Source organism: Corticium candelabrum, chromosome 11 (genome assembly GCF_963422355.1).
Source record: "Corticium candelabrum chromosome 11, ooCorCand1.1, whole genome shotgun sequence".
In the NCBI taxonomy this organism is placed as follows: Eukaryota; Metazoa; Porifera; class Homoscleromorpha; order Homosclerophorida; family Plakinidae; genus Corticium; species Corticium candelabrum.
This window is the reverse complement of record NC_085095.1, coordinates 1,784,988-1,805,185: the sequence shown is the minus strand read 5'-3', so window position 1 is coordinate 1,805,185 and position 20,198 is coordinate 1,784,988. Positions and strand designations below refer to the sequence as shown.

The window sequence follows — 20,198 nt, the reverse complement described above, 5'->3', positions numbered from 1 at the left end:
CAAAAGCACTACTTTGCATGCAGCAGGATGTTGCATCACTAATTGTTATTTGTATTTAGTGGCCCCAGTACGTACTATACTATACTATACTATATATATAACAAAAGCACTACTTTGCATGCAGTAGGATGTTGCATAATGCGGTGTCACCTCGCAAGGGCGGTGCTTGTGCTCACCACACGGCCATGCAACATCATCATTCAACTGCAGGCACAGAATTATTATATATAACAACTTCAATACATCGCCTGTTTACAACGAAATCGAAATCGCAACAGTAGAAACGATGCTAGGCACACATTCTTACCTTGAGATCAGACGGCAGACGGATTGGACAGCGTTCCGCTTCGTCGCAGCAGTCGCCGTAGAGGTCACACAGCGAGTCGCAGTCGCAGCGATACTCCAAATGCTGCCCGTCGCCCGACACGCTCCTGCGCTCAGCGCACTGTTTTCCTCGACAAACAGACCGGAACGGACAAAGCCGTGGCAGAGACTTCGAATCGACCGTCGGACAAGTCGAGTTGGTAGAAACAGTAACATGCAGTAGGAAAGTCACACAGAGAGAGAGAACAAAGACGGATCTTTGTATGATCTGATGATTCATCGAAGTCGAGATGGCTTCACAAAAATGCGTGCAGGCTTTGGAAGAATGAATGATGTCAGACTGTGAATGTTGCTTGTTGATTGACAGGGAAGCCGAACATTGCACTGAAATCGACAACGATATGTTTGGTCTGCATGACCTCGCCTCTCCGATTCAATCATTCAAAACAAATAGAAGACAGACGCCTGCATCGACATGTACCTATTGCGTAGGAAAACAGGGCAAACCCTAGGAAAGCCACATAATTAGACCTATACATGTAGAATTCATTGTGCTCGACTGTAATTGTGTTGTATATATTGAATCATCGTTATGTGTTCTATCATTCTTGACGAGATGCAGTGCAGTCACTCTGACTGATTTCACGCCATAAGTGACTGCATTCGTAAGTTTTTCTCCTTGCTTCTAGGTTTCATCTGCATGATTGGTTTCAAAAAATGCGATTGATTACCTCGAGCGCGATACCTGATCAGGTCGTCTAGTTTACCTAAGGTTGTTTTCACAGTTTGTCTAGTCTGTAGATCCAAATAGACGATGATCTTGCCTTTACAATCACTGATGACTACACTCAGCTAGAGGTCGCGGGATCATTAGAGTTGGGGCACGACATGCATGATCGTATATGTAAATAATAGGCAAACACTTGAAATTTCCTTACAGCACTATTTGCAAAAGGCGGATTTAGGTAAGGCGTCCAGTGTGTCATGACCCCACCTGCAGAGACCAACTGTTCTTTGACATAAAATTGCCTTTGCCTTACCTCTAATAATGCTTGCTAGTGACAAGAATCCATTTGAGTCCCAAAACGGTAGATCCAAATAAGACCATATCCGGATAGTAAATGCTCGGTTTAAATAATTTTTGTTCCGGATAGTCTGAAAAATACCCAACAATAATGTTTGAGAAAAAATTCATGGGCCTTCTTTATGCTTGAAGAGGGATCGATGCAGTGTTAAGCATTCCAAGTGCGGTATACTGCGCACAAATTTTGAATTGATGAGATAGCTGAAAGCCTCTATCCTTACGATTCCGATCAAAACGTGGTGCCAACAACAGTCTATGGTGATAGAAATTTCCCCTTTGGATATAACTCCTTACAGCTTGATCGAAAAAACACCGGGAATTGCTCAAACACACACACACACACACACACACACACACACACACACACACACACACACACACACACACAGGAACAGCAGCAGAACTATGAATAAACAGGTGTTAATATGCGAACATACTAGCGAGCTAGCTGTTGTCTTGATTTTCTGTCCCCAGAATCACTACTTCTCTCTACTCTAAACAACGATTCCAGTTTTGTGTTTTCTAGAGTCTCCAAGTCTGGATTTTCACTTGAGGACTCTTAGAGACAAGCAGCTAGTGCAAGTTGCGATCAGGTTGCGATCAGACTACTTGCAGACTTGGGTGTTAGTACTAACTGAAAGGTGCTAGTTAGTTAATAATATCCCGTTGAAAACAAAAATTAACAAAAATTTAACCAAGTGTCCCGTTTACAAAAAATTAGCATCGAATTTCCCGCCTTTAGCTAATATATATATGTATATATCAGGAAAGCAGAAACTTGCAAGTCACGTGCAGTTGTACTTATGATCACCCATATAATCGGTTTCCTTACGACAAATTCACGTGTCGTCTCGCAGACATTTCGACGATCTTGTTGGACGTCGTCAGTGCGAAGACGTTGCTGCCGTGGTAGTAAACAAGTGTAGCAAACGTGGCAATATTTGGTGCCCGTACATACACGAGCAAACGAAGGTAGGCGTATAGTTTAAAGACCCGGATACAGTCGAAATATCTTGCTGTTATCACGTCGCCGGCAATAACCCACACGCTGCGTGAGTACCGTCCGAGGTCAGGAATAGCAGTTTAAAATTGGCGGAGATGCGATGCGTTATTCTAGAGAAATTCGTGCGGGAGCGATCACGGGTTTGATTGGAAAGAAATCGCGTCGTCTCAAGAGAACTCTAGAGACGACGGCGCTTTCACTGTCAAGGTCGATCAAGTCGGCGTACGCAAGCAAAATTCGGTGGCGCTGCGACTCGCCGTTTTGGATATAGACGGGTACATATGGACCCACAGACAGACAGACTCACGCACACTCACAGCCAGATTTCGATCCGTACGTGAGAATGTACTCTATTGTCAATACAGAGTCTACGCATCGCGCTTTCTACTCTGCAGTGTCTATATCAGTACTCAAGCCATCATTGTCACATTTTCACATAATACATGTACAGTATTAATATTTTGGTGTACACAAGCTTAGCGTATCTATAGGCAAGCAATCATACTACTAGTTAGCGATAAGCTTTGTGCTATACTGCACAGCAGACTCGGGCTATACGGCTATATACATACTGCACGCATGCATGTGTCTCTAGATTTAACAAGCCGACGTCTCTACTACGTTCAATTTTGAGGTCACTCGCCGATTTGGCGGATTTCACTTTCACTTTTCTCGTCGATCTCAAATGCATGATTCTCCACAGGCGCGTACTTCGAAAGGTATCGCGGAAGCACACGCTCCTCTTTCCGCGCATTTTTCAGCAGATTGGCGTACAGACGTCGGACGTTTTTGTTTAGTACGAATACGACAAAGAGAAATATTCCCTGAAGGATGCAACCGCCAGAGAAAATGGCCCACAACCAAGGTCTCTTTCCGTCGATAGAAGCCAAAAACGCAATAATCCACGTCAAGCTGAGAAGGCTGAACGTGCCGAGAAATACCTTCGTGTGTTTGGCCGATCTACCCTTCGTGTCCGCCATCTCACTGCGAGCGGCGGATCCCGCTCTAGACAGACGACAGATAGAAAACGTGACGACGACGAAAGCAATGAGATTGTACGACAAAATGGCGGCAACGGGTACCATAAAGGCGATGAGATTCGCGTCTTCGGGTTGCAGCCAGCAAAGGTAGCTGCTTGCGAAGTAGATATCGACGTCTGTCTTCTGATCCAATATGAGAGCAGTCATCGACATGACGAAAGGAGCTCCCCATCCGTAGAGACAGTAGAGAGTGTAGGTGCGAGACTGCGATTGCTTTGACTGCGCATTGCGTAATAACCGATCAAAGACAAACGTCCTGACCAGATTGGTTGCCAGGACGCTCGACCACGTGAACTGACAGAGCAAGGAGTAGTGAAGACACACTCCCATCGCAGTGCACACGTCCTGGTTTGCCGTCATTACTGGTGCAACAGTAAAGAAAATCTGCGAAATGGCAATAGCGAGTCCATAGTTCATCGTACATTTTCCGGGCAGAGTTCGGAGTTTTTCAAAGAGCATGTAGGTGACGAAGAGGGAGGCGCCGGAGAAGACGAGGACGGCGGAGGCGACGGCGGAGGCAAAGTGGATGGGCTCGGTGTAGTCCCACTTGTCGAAAGAGGTCGTAACATTGTTTGTATATGTTTGATTGTATTGGTTGCGTCGAATGATGGTGCCGTTTGAGACGACGTAGTCTGAGGGTTGGAGGAGAGAGTTGTTGGTAGTGTGAAGGAGGGATTTGTTGATAAAGATTTGGTACTCGGATTCGTTGATGGCGATGTATGCGTCGCACTCTAAATGATTAGCAGGATTTTGTATAGCAACGCTGACAGTCACAGAGCGAGGGGATTTGAACCAAATTCCTGCGTAGTGGAATAAAATGTTTTTGATGTTTGTTTCAATTTGTGCAATTGTGTTGTCATTGTTGGGCACTTTAAGTAACGAGTCTATTATTAAACTGCAGTTGATGGCACAGATGCTCACTTGTTTTACAGAAGCGTTAACAGAAAGGTTTTCCAGTGCTGTGTGAAGTTCGTCTTGAAAAGAAGAACCAGCGATTGTATTAATGTTCTTGAGTTCTTCTCTCGTCGCATTGGAAAGTAAAGTAAACCGGACCGCTACCACAATCGGTAGGAATGGTTGACAGACGTGTCGGTCTAGATGGAGACCTGGCGGGCAGACGAGATCTACACACTGCATTATTGTCGTTTCAAAGACCAGTTCGACTTGACATCGATCCAACACGGTCGTCGTATAAAACGCTTCAAACAACATTTTTCCGTTCTCACTGAAACCCAGCAATGCAGAAAATGAGTTATTACTATCCTCTGTATTCACATGATGTCGATTGTGTTGCTTTTCACAACTTAGTTCTTCGACGTGAAAGTTATTGCACAATGCGCAGTCGATGTTCTTGAAGTAGGGTCCGAATGGAGGTTGAAAGATGTAATCAGTGTAGGACTCGCAGCGACTTTTCTGGCAGTTGTATTCATCTAGTGACGAACGACTGCTGTAGGGTAAACATTGGTCGACAAGGGTTGTAGCTATGCAAGGTCGAAGAGGATCTATAAGTCTGGGTTTGATTTTTGGTGGAGAGAATTTATCGATACTGCAGTATTGTTCTACTTTGTGCATCGTAATGTTGTCTTTGAATATCTTTATGTCTTGATCGCCGACGTCACAGTAGAGCTGTACTTGCCAGTGAACGTAGTCGTTGGCGTTTTCGTGATTGCAGACGGCACAGTAGACGTTCCTGTAGGTTATATCTCGTGTGCTGACCGGCGTCACCGACGCAGCATTGGAAACGTGCAGTGACGTATTGACGTACTCGCATTTTTGTCTGATCGCTTTGCTGGCGTCGTCAGAATTCCATTTTCTAGAACACGTTGATCTCATGTAGAAGCCGTAGGGAGAATGTCCAAACATATGAAATGTTGGATCTGGATCAGTTGTAGGCATCTTTAGAGAACTTGATGGATTCACGCAAGTAAGATTAAAAACCTCGTCCTGAATTGCACATAACACAAGTATAGATAACTAAGATAAGAATATGGTTGAAATTATCTAAGATAGAGTGTATTGTAGTACAGATATCAGTTGTAACTCGTTTTACTCTACTGCATGAGTTACAAACTAGCCCAAGTGATGGCCCCAACTTTATGCATAGTGATGTAGAACTGACGGACAACGAATGCCTTTTCCACGTTTTCCTAATTTTCAGAAAATAAACCGTGAAAATACTACCGAGTCGACGTATCCAGAGGCCAACAATAACTGGGATAACATTTACTGTGCTACTCCTACCTCGACAGAGACCTCTACGACACACATTCCACCTCTAAGTCAATCAACGAGAACCCTGAATTTTGCAAACAAATTGATTGGGATATGTATAGTATTAGTGGGGATGTGATGTCTACTTATAGCGCATACGTGACTGCTGTGGTTGTAGTAAAACAGCTGGTACCGTACCGCACTGATTTAGTTGGTTGTTATTGCTCAGTACCATTCAATAGATCTTAGTATCACCATTACTTTGTGTACGATTTCCCCCAATTAATATAACGTAGTTCATCTTACCCAGATGTTGCGTGGCGAATAAAAAGTTAGAGCACGCTTCGTACTCTATCTCACCAAACATTTATGACGTGCATGCAGTAATCCTAGTCTTTGTACACTACTAGATTACATTGCATGCATTGATGTTGCATCATGTGGTGTCATCTCGCAGAGGGCGGCGCTTGTGCCCACCACACGTCTATGCTATACACAGAATACTATACTCCTATTTATATACAACAAAATCGCATGCAACGTACACTGAAGAGACGACGCCATGCATACAGTCTTACCTCGAGATCAGACGGCAGACGAACCGAACAGCGTTGTGCTCCGTCGCAGCAGTCGCCGTAGAGGTCGCAGAGCGAGTCGCAGGCGCAGCGATACTCTAAATGCTGCCCGCCGCCCGACACGTTCCTGCGCTCAGCGCACCGTTTCTCTCGACAAACAGACCGGAACGAACATAGCCGTGGCAGAGACTTCGAATCGACCGTCAGACAAGTCGAGTTGGTGGAAACAGCAACATTCAGTAGGAAAGCCAAACATAGAGAGAGAACAAAGACGGATCTTTGTCTGATCTGATGATTCATCGAGATCAAGATGGCTTCACAACATGCGTGCAGGCTGAGGAATGAATGATGTCAGACTGTGAATGTCGCCTGTAATTATTTACAGAGAAGCCGGACCTTGCACTGAAATCGATCGACAGTCGCTTGTTATGATTGACAGGGAAGCCGGACATTGCACTGAAATCGACAACGATATGTTTGGTCTGCATGACCTCGCCAATGTCATTAATTAATTGAAAACGTTACTACAACGAGACGGACGCCTGCATCGACATGCACCGATCGCCTAGGAAAACATGTCAAAACGTTAAGAAAGCCGCGTAGTATGTATAGAATTCATTGTCAAATGTGCTCGACTGTATTGTGTTGTAATGCATGGATCATCCTTGACGAGATGCAGTCACTCTGATAGGTTGACGTGACTGCGTACGAAACCTTTTGCCTTTGCTTACATGTTTTATCTGCATGATTAGTTAGAAAGTGCGAGTCTGGACGGTTTCAGCATGTTAGGACTGGGTACGAGTCGAGCAGCATGTGTGACGGTATCTACTGGTAATACATACGCTTCATCGAGCACGATACCTTCTCAGGTCGTTTAGTTTACGTATGATTGTGAGATTGTGGCTCCAAATAGACAATGATCTTGTCTTTGTAATTACTGATGTCTTTACTCAGCTAGACGTCGCTCATTGAAAGGCAGGACATGCATGATCACACAATATGACAAACGCATACGATTTCATTACAGCACTATATGTACATCGTAAACATATTTATTTAAATAAAAATTTTTATGTGAATTTTTGCAATTACAGTTTCATTTCTAAATTCAAAGCTTCACTCTAAATCGACAAATCCACAAGGACCAACATTGTCACCCGGATATACGGGTATATACGTACTCATCTAATTTCCAAACAACATTGTAACCAGTATGTGCCTGTCTAGTTCTCTCTATTTCTCTAGATTTCTAAAAGCCAAATTAGATAAAAGAACAATCAGAACCCGATCAACCGAAGAGTTGACAGTGATCTTCTGAAAATTTAAACCCTCGTAAAATCCTGAGAGACGCAAATCGACTAGCAAGAGCCTTATGCTGGATTTACAATATGCAAACGCTTGAGTGTCGCGTCGCGTGCGTCGCGTCGCGTCACGTCGCGTAGTACTAATTCAAATTGTAAATGGTCTACGCGACGCGACGTTCGACGAACGCGACACTCGCGACGCGATGCGTCCAAATAGAACCAAGTTCTATTTGAGCGTCGAATCGGAAGCTGTACACGTCGCGTCGGAAGTAGCACCTTGATTTCGACCAATCACAGTCAACTATAAATGCACGTGTGGCTTCCGTGGGCAATGATTATTAATGTGGGCGCTGTACTCGACGTTGAGCGGTCTACAGATTGTGTAGGGAGCTGTCCTTGCTTGTGGATGATCGACTGCAAGACGTACAAAGACCTGCGTGCATGGGAGAACGCCTAGAAATTGATTTTGAGCAAGCTGGGGTTCCGGCAGAGTTCTGCTAGTAGAAAATCGAAGCGCGAGTGGTCAGTTCAATAATTCAGGCAGCGACGTCTACGGCGCGCTGAAATCGTATTGTGAATGGTAATTCTTACGACGCGTGTGACGCGATACGTGCCACTCCCACGCAAGACAACGTGACTGGACGCACGCGACGCGACGCTCAAGCGTTCCCATATTGTAAATCCAGTTTTAGTCGCCAAAACATCAGGGACAACGGGTAGTGACTTTACGGGTAGTGACTTTCTGTGGAGTCAAACAGTTACCATAAGTTGTAATAAACTGCGTGCGTGAGTGTGTGTGTGTGTGTGTGTGTGTGTGTGTGTGTGTGTGTGTGTGTGTGTGCGCGCGCGTGTGTGTATTCGTGACACGCGGTCTTGTCCTTTTTCTGTTCGCAACCAATATCGGCAAGCACACTCAGCACAAAAAGAGAAAGGTTTGGGTAAAAATTTTAAAAATTATTGACCGGGTCTCCTTTGGAGGGGTCGATCCCAGTGTACAATTTCTCGATGAAGCAAACGCTGCACATTCCAGTTTATTCGAAAACAAGTCAGCACCAGTTCTGTGCAGACCGTACGCGTCGTCATCTTTCGCAAAGCTTCAAGCAATCGAATGTCTCTTGCCGACGGAAATTAATTAATTATTCTTCTATCGCTTTCGTTTCTCTCCAAACTCTAATTGCATTTGCACCAAAGCCAACCTACACGTTTTTTGCAGCAAGCGCTACACGGGGAGTGTGTCGATTTCTATCGAAACAAGCCCGAAGACTGAAGAGCACGATTCGAATTCAGTTATCACATCTGCGACCTTGCAACAAAGATTGCACGTGATGTGTCCCACAATGCGTCTCTTCCGTCAAAACGCTATGCAGTATGCCCGTACGAAGAATGGGCATGAATCTAGTATATATATATATATATATATATATATATATATATACAGATATACGAACAGCAGCAGAGCTATGCATAAACAGATATCACTACGCATACATACTAGCGAGCTTCCATTTTTGTGTTCTCTAGAGTCTTGAAGTTTGGATTTTTACTTGAGAACTTCTAATGACAAGCAGTGCAAGTTGCATTCAGACTACTTGCAGACCTGGTTGTCACTAACTGAAAGGTGCTAGTTAGTTAATAATATCCCGTTGAAAACAAAAATCAATTAACGAAAATGCAACCAAGTGTCCCGTTTCCAAAAAATTAGCAGCGAATTTCCCGTCTTAGCTTATATCCCAGGGAAGCAGAAACTTGCAAGTCACGTGCAGTTGTATTTATTATCACCCCTACAACCGGTTCCATACGACAAATCGGCGGTTCGTCCCGCAGACATTTCGACGGTCTTGTTGGACGTCGTCAGTTTAAAAACGTTGCTGCCGTGGTAGTAACCAGATGTAGGAAACGTGGCAAGTATTTGACGCGCGTACATGCACGGGCAAATGAAGGTAGACGTATAGTCTAATTAAAGACCCATGAAGGTATAGTCGAAAATATTTTGTTATTATCGACGTCGCCGGCAATAAACGACACGCTCTGTGAGCACCGTGCGAGGTCATAATGGGCAGTTTGAAATTGGTGGTTGCTGGAGCTCCGAAGCGTCGTTCTATAGAGAAATTCGTGCGCGAATGAAGGCGGGTTTGATCGCAAGAAATCGCGCCGGCCCAAGCGAACTGGAAACGACGACACATTTACTGTCAAACTCGATCAATTCGGCGTTCGTAGCAAAATTCGGTGGCGCTGCAACTCGCCATTTTGGAGATAAGCAGGTACGTATATAGGCAGGCACAGACATGCCGACAGACTCACACACACTCACAGCCAGCTCTCATAAAATAAAGCTAATGGCCATGCCCATGCATGTATTAATTGAATCCTTTAAGAGTTCTTGATTCGCCCTTGAGAATGTACGCATTCTTCATCAAACTATTGTCAATACAAAGTCTATGCATCGCGCTTTGTACTCTGCGCACAATGTCTATATCAGTACTCAAACCATTATCATCACATTTCACATAATATACATGTACAGCAGTTTAGTGTATATACAAGCTTAGCGTTTAAATGGGCAAACAATCATAATACTAGTTAGCGATGAGCTTTGTGCTAGTGTACAACCAACTCAGATCATACGACTACACTGCATGCATGTCTCTCTGTATCACTTAGGGCGACGTCTTTATCACAATTTTGAGGTTACTCGTCGATCTAGCAGATTTACCTTTTTACTTCTTTCATCGATATCGAATGTTTAGTTCTCCACAGGTGCGTACTTCGAAAGCTATCGCGGAAGCATGCGCATCGCGCTTTCCATGAATTTTGCAGCAGATTGGCGTAAAGACGTCGTACGTTTTTGTTTAATACGAAGACGCCAAAGAGAAATATTCCCTGCAGAATGCAACCGCCAGAAAAAATGGCCCACAACCATTCACTCTTGTCGTCGATAATAGCAAAAAACGCAATAATCCACGTCAAGCTGAGAAGGCTGAACGTACCGAGAAATATCTTCGTTTGTTTGGCCGATCGACCCTTCGTGTCTCTCATCTCACTGCGAGCGGCAGATCCTGCACTAGACAGACGACAGATGGAAAACGTGACGAAGACGAAAGCAGAGAGATTGTATGTCATAATTGCGGCGACGGGTACCATAAAGGCGATGATATTTGCGTCTTCGGGTTGCAGCCAGCAAATGTAGCTGCTTGCAAAGTAGATATCGACGTCGGTCTTTTGATCCAATATGAGAGCAGTCGTCGATATGACGACCGGAGCTCCCCATCCGTAGAGACAGCAAAGAGTGTAGGTGCGAAACTGCGATTTCTTTGACTTCGTATTGTGTAATAACCGATTAAAGACAAACGTTTTGATTAAGTTGGTTGCCAGGACGCTCGACCACGTGAACTGACAAAGCAAAGAGTAGTAAAAGCATACTCCTATTGCAGTGCACACGTCCTGGTTTGCAGTCATTACTGGCGCAAGACTGAAGAACAACTGCGAAATGGCAATAGCGAGTCCATAGTTCATCGTACATTTTCCGGGCAGAGTTCGAAGTTTTTCGAAGAGCATGTAGGTGACGAAGAGGGAGACGCCGGACAAGACAAGGACGGCGGAAGAGACGGTCAAGGCAAAGTGAATGGGCTTGGTGTAGTCCCACTTGTCGAAAGAGGTCGTCACGTTGTTCGTGTAAGTTCGATTGCACTGTTTGCATCGAATGATGGTGCCGTTTGAGAGGACGTAGTCTGAGGGTTGGAGGAGAGTGTTGTTGGTAGTGTGAAGGAGGGATTTGTTGGTAAAGATTTGGTACTCGGATTCGTTGATGGCGATGTATGCGTCGCACTCTAAATGATTAGCAGGATTTTGTATAGCAACGCTGACAGTCACAGAGCGAGCGGATTTGAACCAAATTCCTGCGTAGTGGAATAAAATGTTTTTAATGTTTGTTTCAATTTGTGCAATTGTGTTGTCATCGTTGGGCACTTTAAGTAACGAGTCTATTATTAAACTGCAGTTGATGGCACAGATGCTCACTTGTTTTACAGAAGCGTTGACATAAAGGTTTTCCAGTGCTGTGTGAAGTTCGTCTTGAAAAGAAGAACCATCGATTGCATTGATGTCCTTGAGATTTTCTCTCGTTGCATTGGAAAGTAAAGTAAACCGGACCGCTACCACAATCGGTAGGAATGGTTGACAGACGTGTCGGTATAGATGGAAACCTGGCGGACAGACGAGATCTACACACTGCATTATTGTCGTTTCAAAGACCCGTCCGACTTGACATCGATCCAACACGGTCGTCGTATGAAAGGCTTCAAACGACATTCTCCCGTTTCCACTAAAACCCAGCAATGGGGAAAATGAGTTATTACTATCCTCTGTATTCATATGATGTCGATTGTGTTGCTTTTCACAACTTAGTTCTTCGACGTGAAAGTTATTGCACAATGCGCAGTCGATGTTCTTGAAGTAGGGTCCGAATGGAGGTTGAAAGATGTAATCAGTGTAGGACTCGCAGCGACTTTTCTGGCAGTTGTATTCATCTAGTGACGAACGATTGCTGTAGGGTAAACATTGGTCGACAAGGGTTGTAGCTATGCAAGGTCGAAGAGGATCTATAAGTCTGGGTTTGATTTTTGGTGGAGAGAATTTATCGATACTGCAGTATTGTTCTACTTTGTGCATCGTAATGTTGTCTTTGAATATCTTTATGTCTTGATCGCCGACGTCACAGTAGAGCTGTACTTGCCAGTGAACGTAGTCGCTGGCGTTTTCGTGATTGCAGACGGCACAGTAGACGTTCCTGTAGGTTACATCTCGTGTGCTGACGGGCGTTATCGACGCAGCATTGGAAACGTGCAGTGACGTATTGACGTACTCGCATTTTTGTCTGATCGCTTCGCTGGCGTCGTCAGACTTCCATTTTCTAGAACATGTTGATCTCATGTAGAAACCGTAGGGAGAATCTTCCAACATATGAAATGTTGGATCTGAATCAGTTGTAGGCATCTTTAGAGAACTTGATGGATTCACACAAGTAAGATTAAAAACCTCGTCCTGAATTGCACATAACACAAGTATAGATAACTAAGATAAGAATATGATTGAAATTATCTAAGATAGAGTGTATTGTGGTATAGATCTCAGTTGTAACTTGTCTTACTCTACTGCATGAGTTACAAACTAGTCCAAGTGATGGCCCCAACTTTATGCATAGTGATGTAGAACTGACGGACAACGAATGTCTTTTCCACGTTTTCCTAATTTTCAGAAAATAAACCGTGAAAATACTACCGAGTCGACGTATCTAGAGGCCAACAATAACTGGGATAACATTTACTGTGCTACTCCTACCTCGACAGAGACCTCTACGACACACATTCCATCTCTAAGTCAATCAACGAGAACCATGAATTTTGCAAACAAATTGATTGGGACATGTATAGTATTAGTGGGAATGTAATGTCTACTTATAGCGCATACGTGACTGCTGTGGTTGTATTAAAATAGCTGGTACCGTACCGCACTGATTTAGTTAGTTGTTATTGCTCAGTGTCATTCAATAGATCTTAGTATCACCATCACTTTGTGTACGATTTCCCCCAATTGCTAAAACGTAGTTCATCTTACCCAGATGTTGCGTGGCGAGTACAAATTTAGAGCACGCTTCGTACTCTATCTCACCAAACATTTATGACGTGCATGTAGTAATCCTAGTCTACGTACACTACAAGATTACATTGCATGCATTGATGTTGCATCATGTGGTGTCACCTCGCAAAGGGCGGCGCTTGTGCTCACCACACGTCTATGCTATACACAGAATACTATACTTCTATCTAAATACAACAAAATCGCGTGCAACGTACACTGAAGAGACGACGCCATGCATACAGTCTTACCTCGAGATCAGACGGCAGACGAACCGGACAGCGTTGCGCTCCGTCGCAGCAATCGCCGTAGAGCTCGCACAGCGAGTCGCAGGCGCAGCGATACTCCAAGTGCTGCTGTTCGCTCGACACGTTTCTGCGCTCAGCGCACCGTTTCTCTCGACAAACAGACCGGAATGAACATAGCCGTGGCAGAGACTTCGAATCGACCGTCAGACAAGTCGAGTTGGTGGAAACAGCAACATGCAGTAAGAAAGTCACACACACAGAGAGAACAAAGACGGATCTTTGTCTGATCTGATGATTCATCGAGATCAAGATGGCTTCACAACATGCGTGCAGGCTGAGGAATGAATGATGTCAGACTGTGACTGTCGCCTGTTATTGTTGACAGAGAAGCCGGACCTTGCACTGAAATCGATCGACAGTCGCTTGTTATGATGGACAGGGAAGCCGGACATTGTACTGACATCGACAACGATATGTTTGGTCTGCATGACCTCGCCAATATCATTAATTAATTGAAAACGTCGCTACAACGAAACGGACGCCTGCATCGACATGCACCGATCGCCTACGAAAACATGTCGAAACGCTAAGAAAGCCGCGTAGTATGTATAGAGTTCATTGTCAAATGTGCTCGACTGTATTGTGTTGTAATGCATGGATCATCCTTGACGAGATGCAGTCACTCTGATAGGTTGACGTGACTGCGTGCGAAACTCTTTGCCTTTGCGTACATGTTTCATCTGCATGATTGGTTTGAAAGGGCGAGTCTGGATGCATGCAGCATGTGTGACGATATCTACTGGTAATACATACGCTTCATCGAGCACGATACCTTCTCAGGTCGTTTAGTTTACGTATGATTGTGAGATTGTGGCTCCAAATAGACAATGATCTTGTCTTTGTAATTACTGATGTCTTTACTCAGCTAGACGTCGCTCATTGAAAGGCAGGACATGCATGATCACACAATATGGCAAACGCATACGATTTCATTACAGCACTATATGTACATCGTAAACATATTTATTTAAATAAAAAAATTTATGTAAATTTTTGCAATTACAGTTTCATTTCTAAATTCAAAGCTTCACTCTAAATCGACAAATCCACAAGGAACAACATTGTCACCCGGATATACGGGTATATACGTACTCATCTAATATCCAAACAACATTGTAACCCGTATGTGCCTGTCTAATTCTCTCTATTTCTCTAGATTTCTAAAAGCCAAATCAGATAAAAGAACAATCAGAACCCGATTAACCGAAGAGTTGACATTGATCTTCTGAAAATTTAAACCCTCGTAAAATCCTGAGAGACGCAAACCGACTAGCAAGAGCCTTAATCGCCAAAACATCAGGGACAACGGGTAGTGACTTTATGTGGAGTGAAACATTTAACATAAGTTGTAATTGCATGGTAAACTGCGTGCTTGCGTGTGTGTGTGTGTGTGTGTGTGTGTGTGTGTGTGTGTGTGTGTGTGTGTGTGTGTGTGTGTGTGTGTGTGTGTGTGTGTGTGTGTGTTCGCCATATGCGGTCTCGTTTTTTGTCTGTTCGCAACCAATATCGGCAAGCACACTCAGCACAAAAAGAGAAAGTTTTGGGTAAAAATAAAAAAATTATTGACCGGGTCTCTTCTGGAGGGGTAACCCCAGTGTAAAATTTTTCGATAAAGCAAACGCTGCACATTCGCGTTTATGCGAACACACGCCCGCACCAGTCCTGTGTTAACCGTGCGCGTCGTCGTCCTTCGCAAAGCTTCAAGCAATCGAATGTCTCTTGCCGACGGAACTTAATTAATTAATTACTCTTCTAGCGCTTTCGTTTCTCTCCAAACTCTGATTGCATTTACACCAAGTCCAACCTACAGGTTTTTTTGCAGCAAGCGCTACACGGGGAGTGTGTCGATTTCTATCGAAACAAGCCCGATTCGAATTCAGTTATCACATCTGCGACCTCGCAACAAAGATTGTACGCGATGTGTCCACACAATGCGTCTCTTCCGTCAAACCGCTATGCAGTATGCCCGTCCGAAGAATGGGGCATGGATCTAGTATATATATATATATATATATATATATATATATATATATATATATATATATATATACAGATATACGAACAGCAGCAGAGCAATGCATAAACAAGTATCACTACGCATACATACTAGCGAGCTAGCTGCTGTCTTGATTTTCTGTCCCGAGAATCACTACTTCTCTCTACTCTGAAGATTGATTCCATTATTTTGTTCTCTAGAGTCTTGAAGTCTGGATTTTTACTTGAGAACTTCTAGAGACAAGCAGTGCAAGTTGCATTCAGACTACTTGCAGATCTGGGTGTTACTAACTGAAAGGTGCTAGTTAGTTACAAAAATTAATTAACGAAAATGCAACCAATTTTTCCGTTTCCGAAAATTAGCAGCGAATTTCCCGTCTTAGCTTATATCCCAGGGAAGCAGAAACTTGCAAGTCACGTGCAGTTGTACTTATTATCACACGTACAATCGGTTCCGATACAGCAAATCGGCGGTTCGTCCCGCAAACATTTCGACGGTCTTGTTGGACGTTGTCAGTTTGAAAACGTTGCTGCCGTGGTAGTAACCAGGTGTAGGAAACGTGGCAAGTATTTGACGCGCGTACATGCACGGGCAAATGAAGGTAGACGTATAGTTTAATTAAGGCCTGTCCACACTAGACCAGAATGGATCGCGATCCTGCCGATCGGGATAGCGAGCGTCCACACTGCACTTTGAAAACGATACCTCCGCCTCATTTCGCTATCACGTGACTGATGACCGATGTGTATGTGTGGTTTCTTTGCTTGTGAAAGCGTTGATACAGCGACGTAAGGTGAGCGAGAACAAAGACGAGTGAGGAGTGCTAGATATTCCAACTACTAGCGTAGCGTACGTGAAGGTAACGTCCACTATTTCTAATTGAATTCAACCGATCGCGATCGAGTTGCAAGTGTGGACAGCGTTGCGGTTGGATCGCGATCCAGTTGCCAGTGTGAACAGGCCTTTAAAGACCCATGCAGGTATAGTTGAAAATATTTTGTTGTTATCGACGTCGCCGGCAATAAACGACACCCTCTGTGAGCACCGTGCGAGGTCATAATGGGCAGTTCGAAATTGGTAGTTGCTGGAGCTCCGATGCGTCGTTCTATAGAGAAATTCGTGCGCGAGTGAAGGCGGGTTTGATCGCAAGAAATCGCGCCGGCCCAAGCGAACACTGGAAACGACGACACATTCACTGTCAAACTCGATCAATTCGGCGTACGTAGCAAAATTCGATGGCGCTGCAACTCGCCATTTTGGAGATAAGCAGGTACGTATATAGACAGAGACATGCCGACAGACTCACACACACTCACAGCCAGCTCTCATAAAATAAAGCTAATGGCCATGCCCATGCATGTATTAATTGAATCCTTTAAAAATTTCTTGATCCGACCTTGAGAATGTACGTATTCTTTATCAAACTATTGTCAATACAAAGTCTATGCATCACGCTTTCTACTCTGCGCACAATTTCTATATCATCACTCAAACCATTATCTTCACATTTCACATAATATACATGTACAGCAGTTTAGTGTATATACAAGCTTAGCGTTCAAGTAGGCAAACAATCATAATACTAGTTAGCGATGAGCTTTGTGCTAGCGCACAACCAACTCAGATCATACGACTACACTGCATACATGTCTTTCTATATCACTTAGGACGACGTCTCTGTCACAATATTGAGGTTACTCGTCGATCTAGCAGATTTCCCTTTTACTTCTTTCATCGATATCGAATGTATAGTTTTCCAAAGGCGCGTACTTCGAAAGCTATCGCGGAAGCACGTGCATCGCGCTTTCCATAAATTTCGCAGCAGATTGGCGTAAAGACATCGTACGTTTTTGTTTAATACGAAGACGACAAAGAGAAATATTCCCTGCAGGATGCAACCGCCAGAGAAAATGACCCACAACCATTCACTCTTGTCGTCGATAATAGCAAAAAATGCAATAGCCCACATGAAGCTGAGAAGGCTGAACGTACCGAGAAATATCTTCGTTTGTTTGGCCGATCGACCCTTCGTGTCTCTCATCTCACTGCGAGCGGCAGATCCTGCACTAGACAGACGACAGATGGAAAACGTGACGAAGACGAAAGCAATAAGATTGTACGTCAAAATTGCGGCGACGGGTACCATAAAGGCGATGAGATTTGCGTCTTCGGGTTGCAGCCAGCACATGTAGCTGCTTGCGAAGTAGATATCGACGTCGGTCTTTTGATCCAATATGAGAGCAGTCGTCGATATGACGATCGGAGCTCCCCATCCGTAGAGACAGTAGAGAGTGTAGGTGCGAGACTGCGATTGCTTTGACTGCGCATTGTGTAATAACCGATTAAAGACAAACGTTTTGATTAAGTTGGTTGCCAGGACGCTCGACCACGTAAACTGACAAAGCAAAGAGTAGTGAAAACATACTCCTATCGCAGTGCACACGTCCTGGTTTGCCGTCATTACTGGCGCAAGACTGAAGAAAATCTGCGAAATGGCAATAGCGAGTCCATAGTTCATCGTACATTTTCCGGGCAGAGTTCGAAGTTTTTCGAAGAGCATGTAGGTGACGAAGAGGGAGACGCCGGCGAAGATGAGGACGGCGGAGGCGACGGTCAAGACAAAGGGGATGGTCTTGGTATGGTCCCACTCGTCGAAAGAGATCGTCACGTTGTTCGTGTAAGTTCGATTGTATCGGTTGCATCGAATGATGGTGCCGTTTGAGAGGACGTAGTCTGAGGGTTGGAGGAGAGTATTGCTGGTAGTGTGAAGGAGGGATTTGTTGGTAAAGATTTGGTACTCGGATTCGTTGATGGTGATGTAATCGTCACACTCTAAATGATTAGCAGGATTTTGTATGGCGACGCCGACAGAGCGAGGAGCGGATTTGAACCAAATTCCAGCATAATAAAAATGAATATTTTTGATGTTTGTTTTAATAACTTGTGCAGTTGTGTTGTCGTTGTTGGGCACTTCAAGTAACGAGTCTACTACTAAACTGGAGTTAATGGCAGAGATGCTCACTTCTTTTACAGAAGCATTGACTAACAGGTTTTCCAGTTCTGTGTGAAGTTTGTCTTGAAAAGAAGGACCAGCGATTGTATTAATGTTCTTGAGTTCTTCTCTCGTTGCATTGGAAAGTAAAGTAAACTGGACCGCTACCACAATCGGTAGAGATGTTTGACAGACGTGTCGGTCTAGATGGAGACCTGGCGGACAGACGAGATCTACACACTGCATTCTTGTCGTGTCAAAGACCTGTCCGACTTGACATCGATCCAAAACGGTCGTCGAGTGAAACGCTTCAAACGTCATTTTCCCGTTCTCACTGAAACCCAGCAATGCTGAAAATGAGTTATTACTACCCCCCGTAATCATATGATGACGATTCTGTTGCTTTTCACAACTTAGTTCTTCGACGTGAAAGTTATTGCACAGTGCGCAGTCGATGTTCTTGAAGTAGGGTCCAATTGGAGGTTGAAAGATGTAATCAGTGTAGGACTCGCAGCGACTTTTCCGCCAGTTGTATTCATCTAGTGACGAACGGTTGTAGGGTAAACATTGGTCGACAAGGGTTGTAGCTATGCAAGGTCAAAGAGGATCTAGAAGTCTGGGTTTAATTTTTGGTGGAGAGAATTTATCGATACTGCAGTATTGTTCTACTTTGTGCATCGTAATGTTGTCTTTGAATATCTTTATGTCTTGATCGCCGACGTCACAGTAGAGCTGTACTTGCCAGTGAACGTAGTCGCTGGCGTTTTCATGATTGCAGACGGCACAGTAGACGTTCCTGTAGGTTATATCTCGTGTACTGACTGGTGTCACCGACGCAGGATTGGAAACGTAGAGTGACGACGTATTGACGTACTCGCAATTTTGTCTGATCGCTTCGCTGGCGTCGTCAGACTTCCATTTTCTAGCACATGTTGATCTCATGTAGAAACCGTAGGGAGAATGTGCAAACATATGAAATGTTGGATCTGGATCAGTTGTAGGCATCTCTAGAGAACTTGATGGGTTCACACAAGTAAGATTAAAAACCTTGTCCTGAATTGCATATAACACAAGTATAGATAAATAAGATAAGAATATGCATATGACTAAAATTATTTAAGTCTGTATCACGGTATCGCTTATCTCAGTTGTAACTTGTCTTACTATACTGCATGAGTTACGCAATTAGCCCACGTGACGACCCCAACTTTATGCATAGTGATGTAGAATTGACGGGCAACGAATGCCTTTTCCACGTTTTGCTAATTTTCAAAAATAAACCGTGAAATGCCATGCTACTGAGCTGACGTATCTAGAAGCTAACAATAACTGGGACGACATTTACTGTGCATGCCTACTCCTATCTCGACAGAAACCGCTACGACGCACATTCCACTTCTACGTCAATTATTAACGACAACGCGGAAGTTTTCAAACAAACTAGGTTGGGACATGTAGTTTTAGTGGGGATGTATAGTGTCTGCGCATATCGCATACGGGACTATTGTCGTTGTTGATAAAATAGCTGGTACCGTACCGCACTGATTTAGTTACTCATTGTTATTATTCAATAGATCTTAGTATCACCATTAATTTGTGTGTGATTTACCCCAAATCTAACATGGTTCATCTTTAATAACCGGATGTTGACTCAATGAGTGGCAAATACAAATTTAGCGCGCATTTCGTACTGACCAAGACTTCATGACGTAAAAATGTATGTATTT

At 44.0% G+C, this 20,198-nt stretch overlaps 1 protein-coding gene across 1 annotated transcript; it reads right to left on the bottom strand.

The window, feature by feature from the left end:
• Nucleotides 1–2,831: 2,831 nt before the first annotated feature.
• Nucleotides 2,832–4,034, bottom strand: LOC134187409 (adhesion G-protein coupled receptor G7-like). The gene has a single exon (XM_062655525.1). The coding sequence runs from the start codon at nucleotides 3,908–3,910 to the stop codon at nucleotides 3,047–3,049; it is 864 nt and encodes a 287-aa protein (XP_062511509.1). The 5' UTR covers nucleotides 3,911–4,034; the 3' UTR covers nucleotides 2,832–3,046.
• Nucleotides 4,035–20,198: the final 16,164 nt, after the last annotated feature.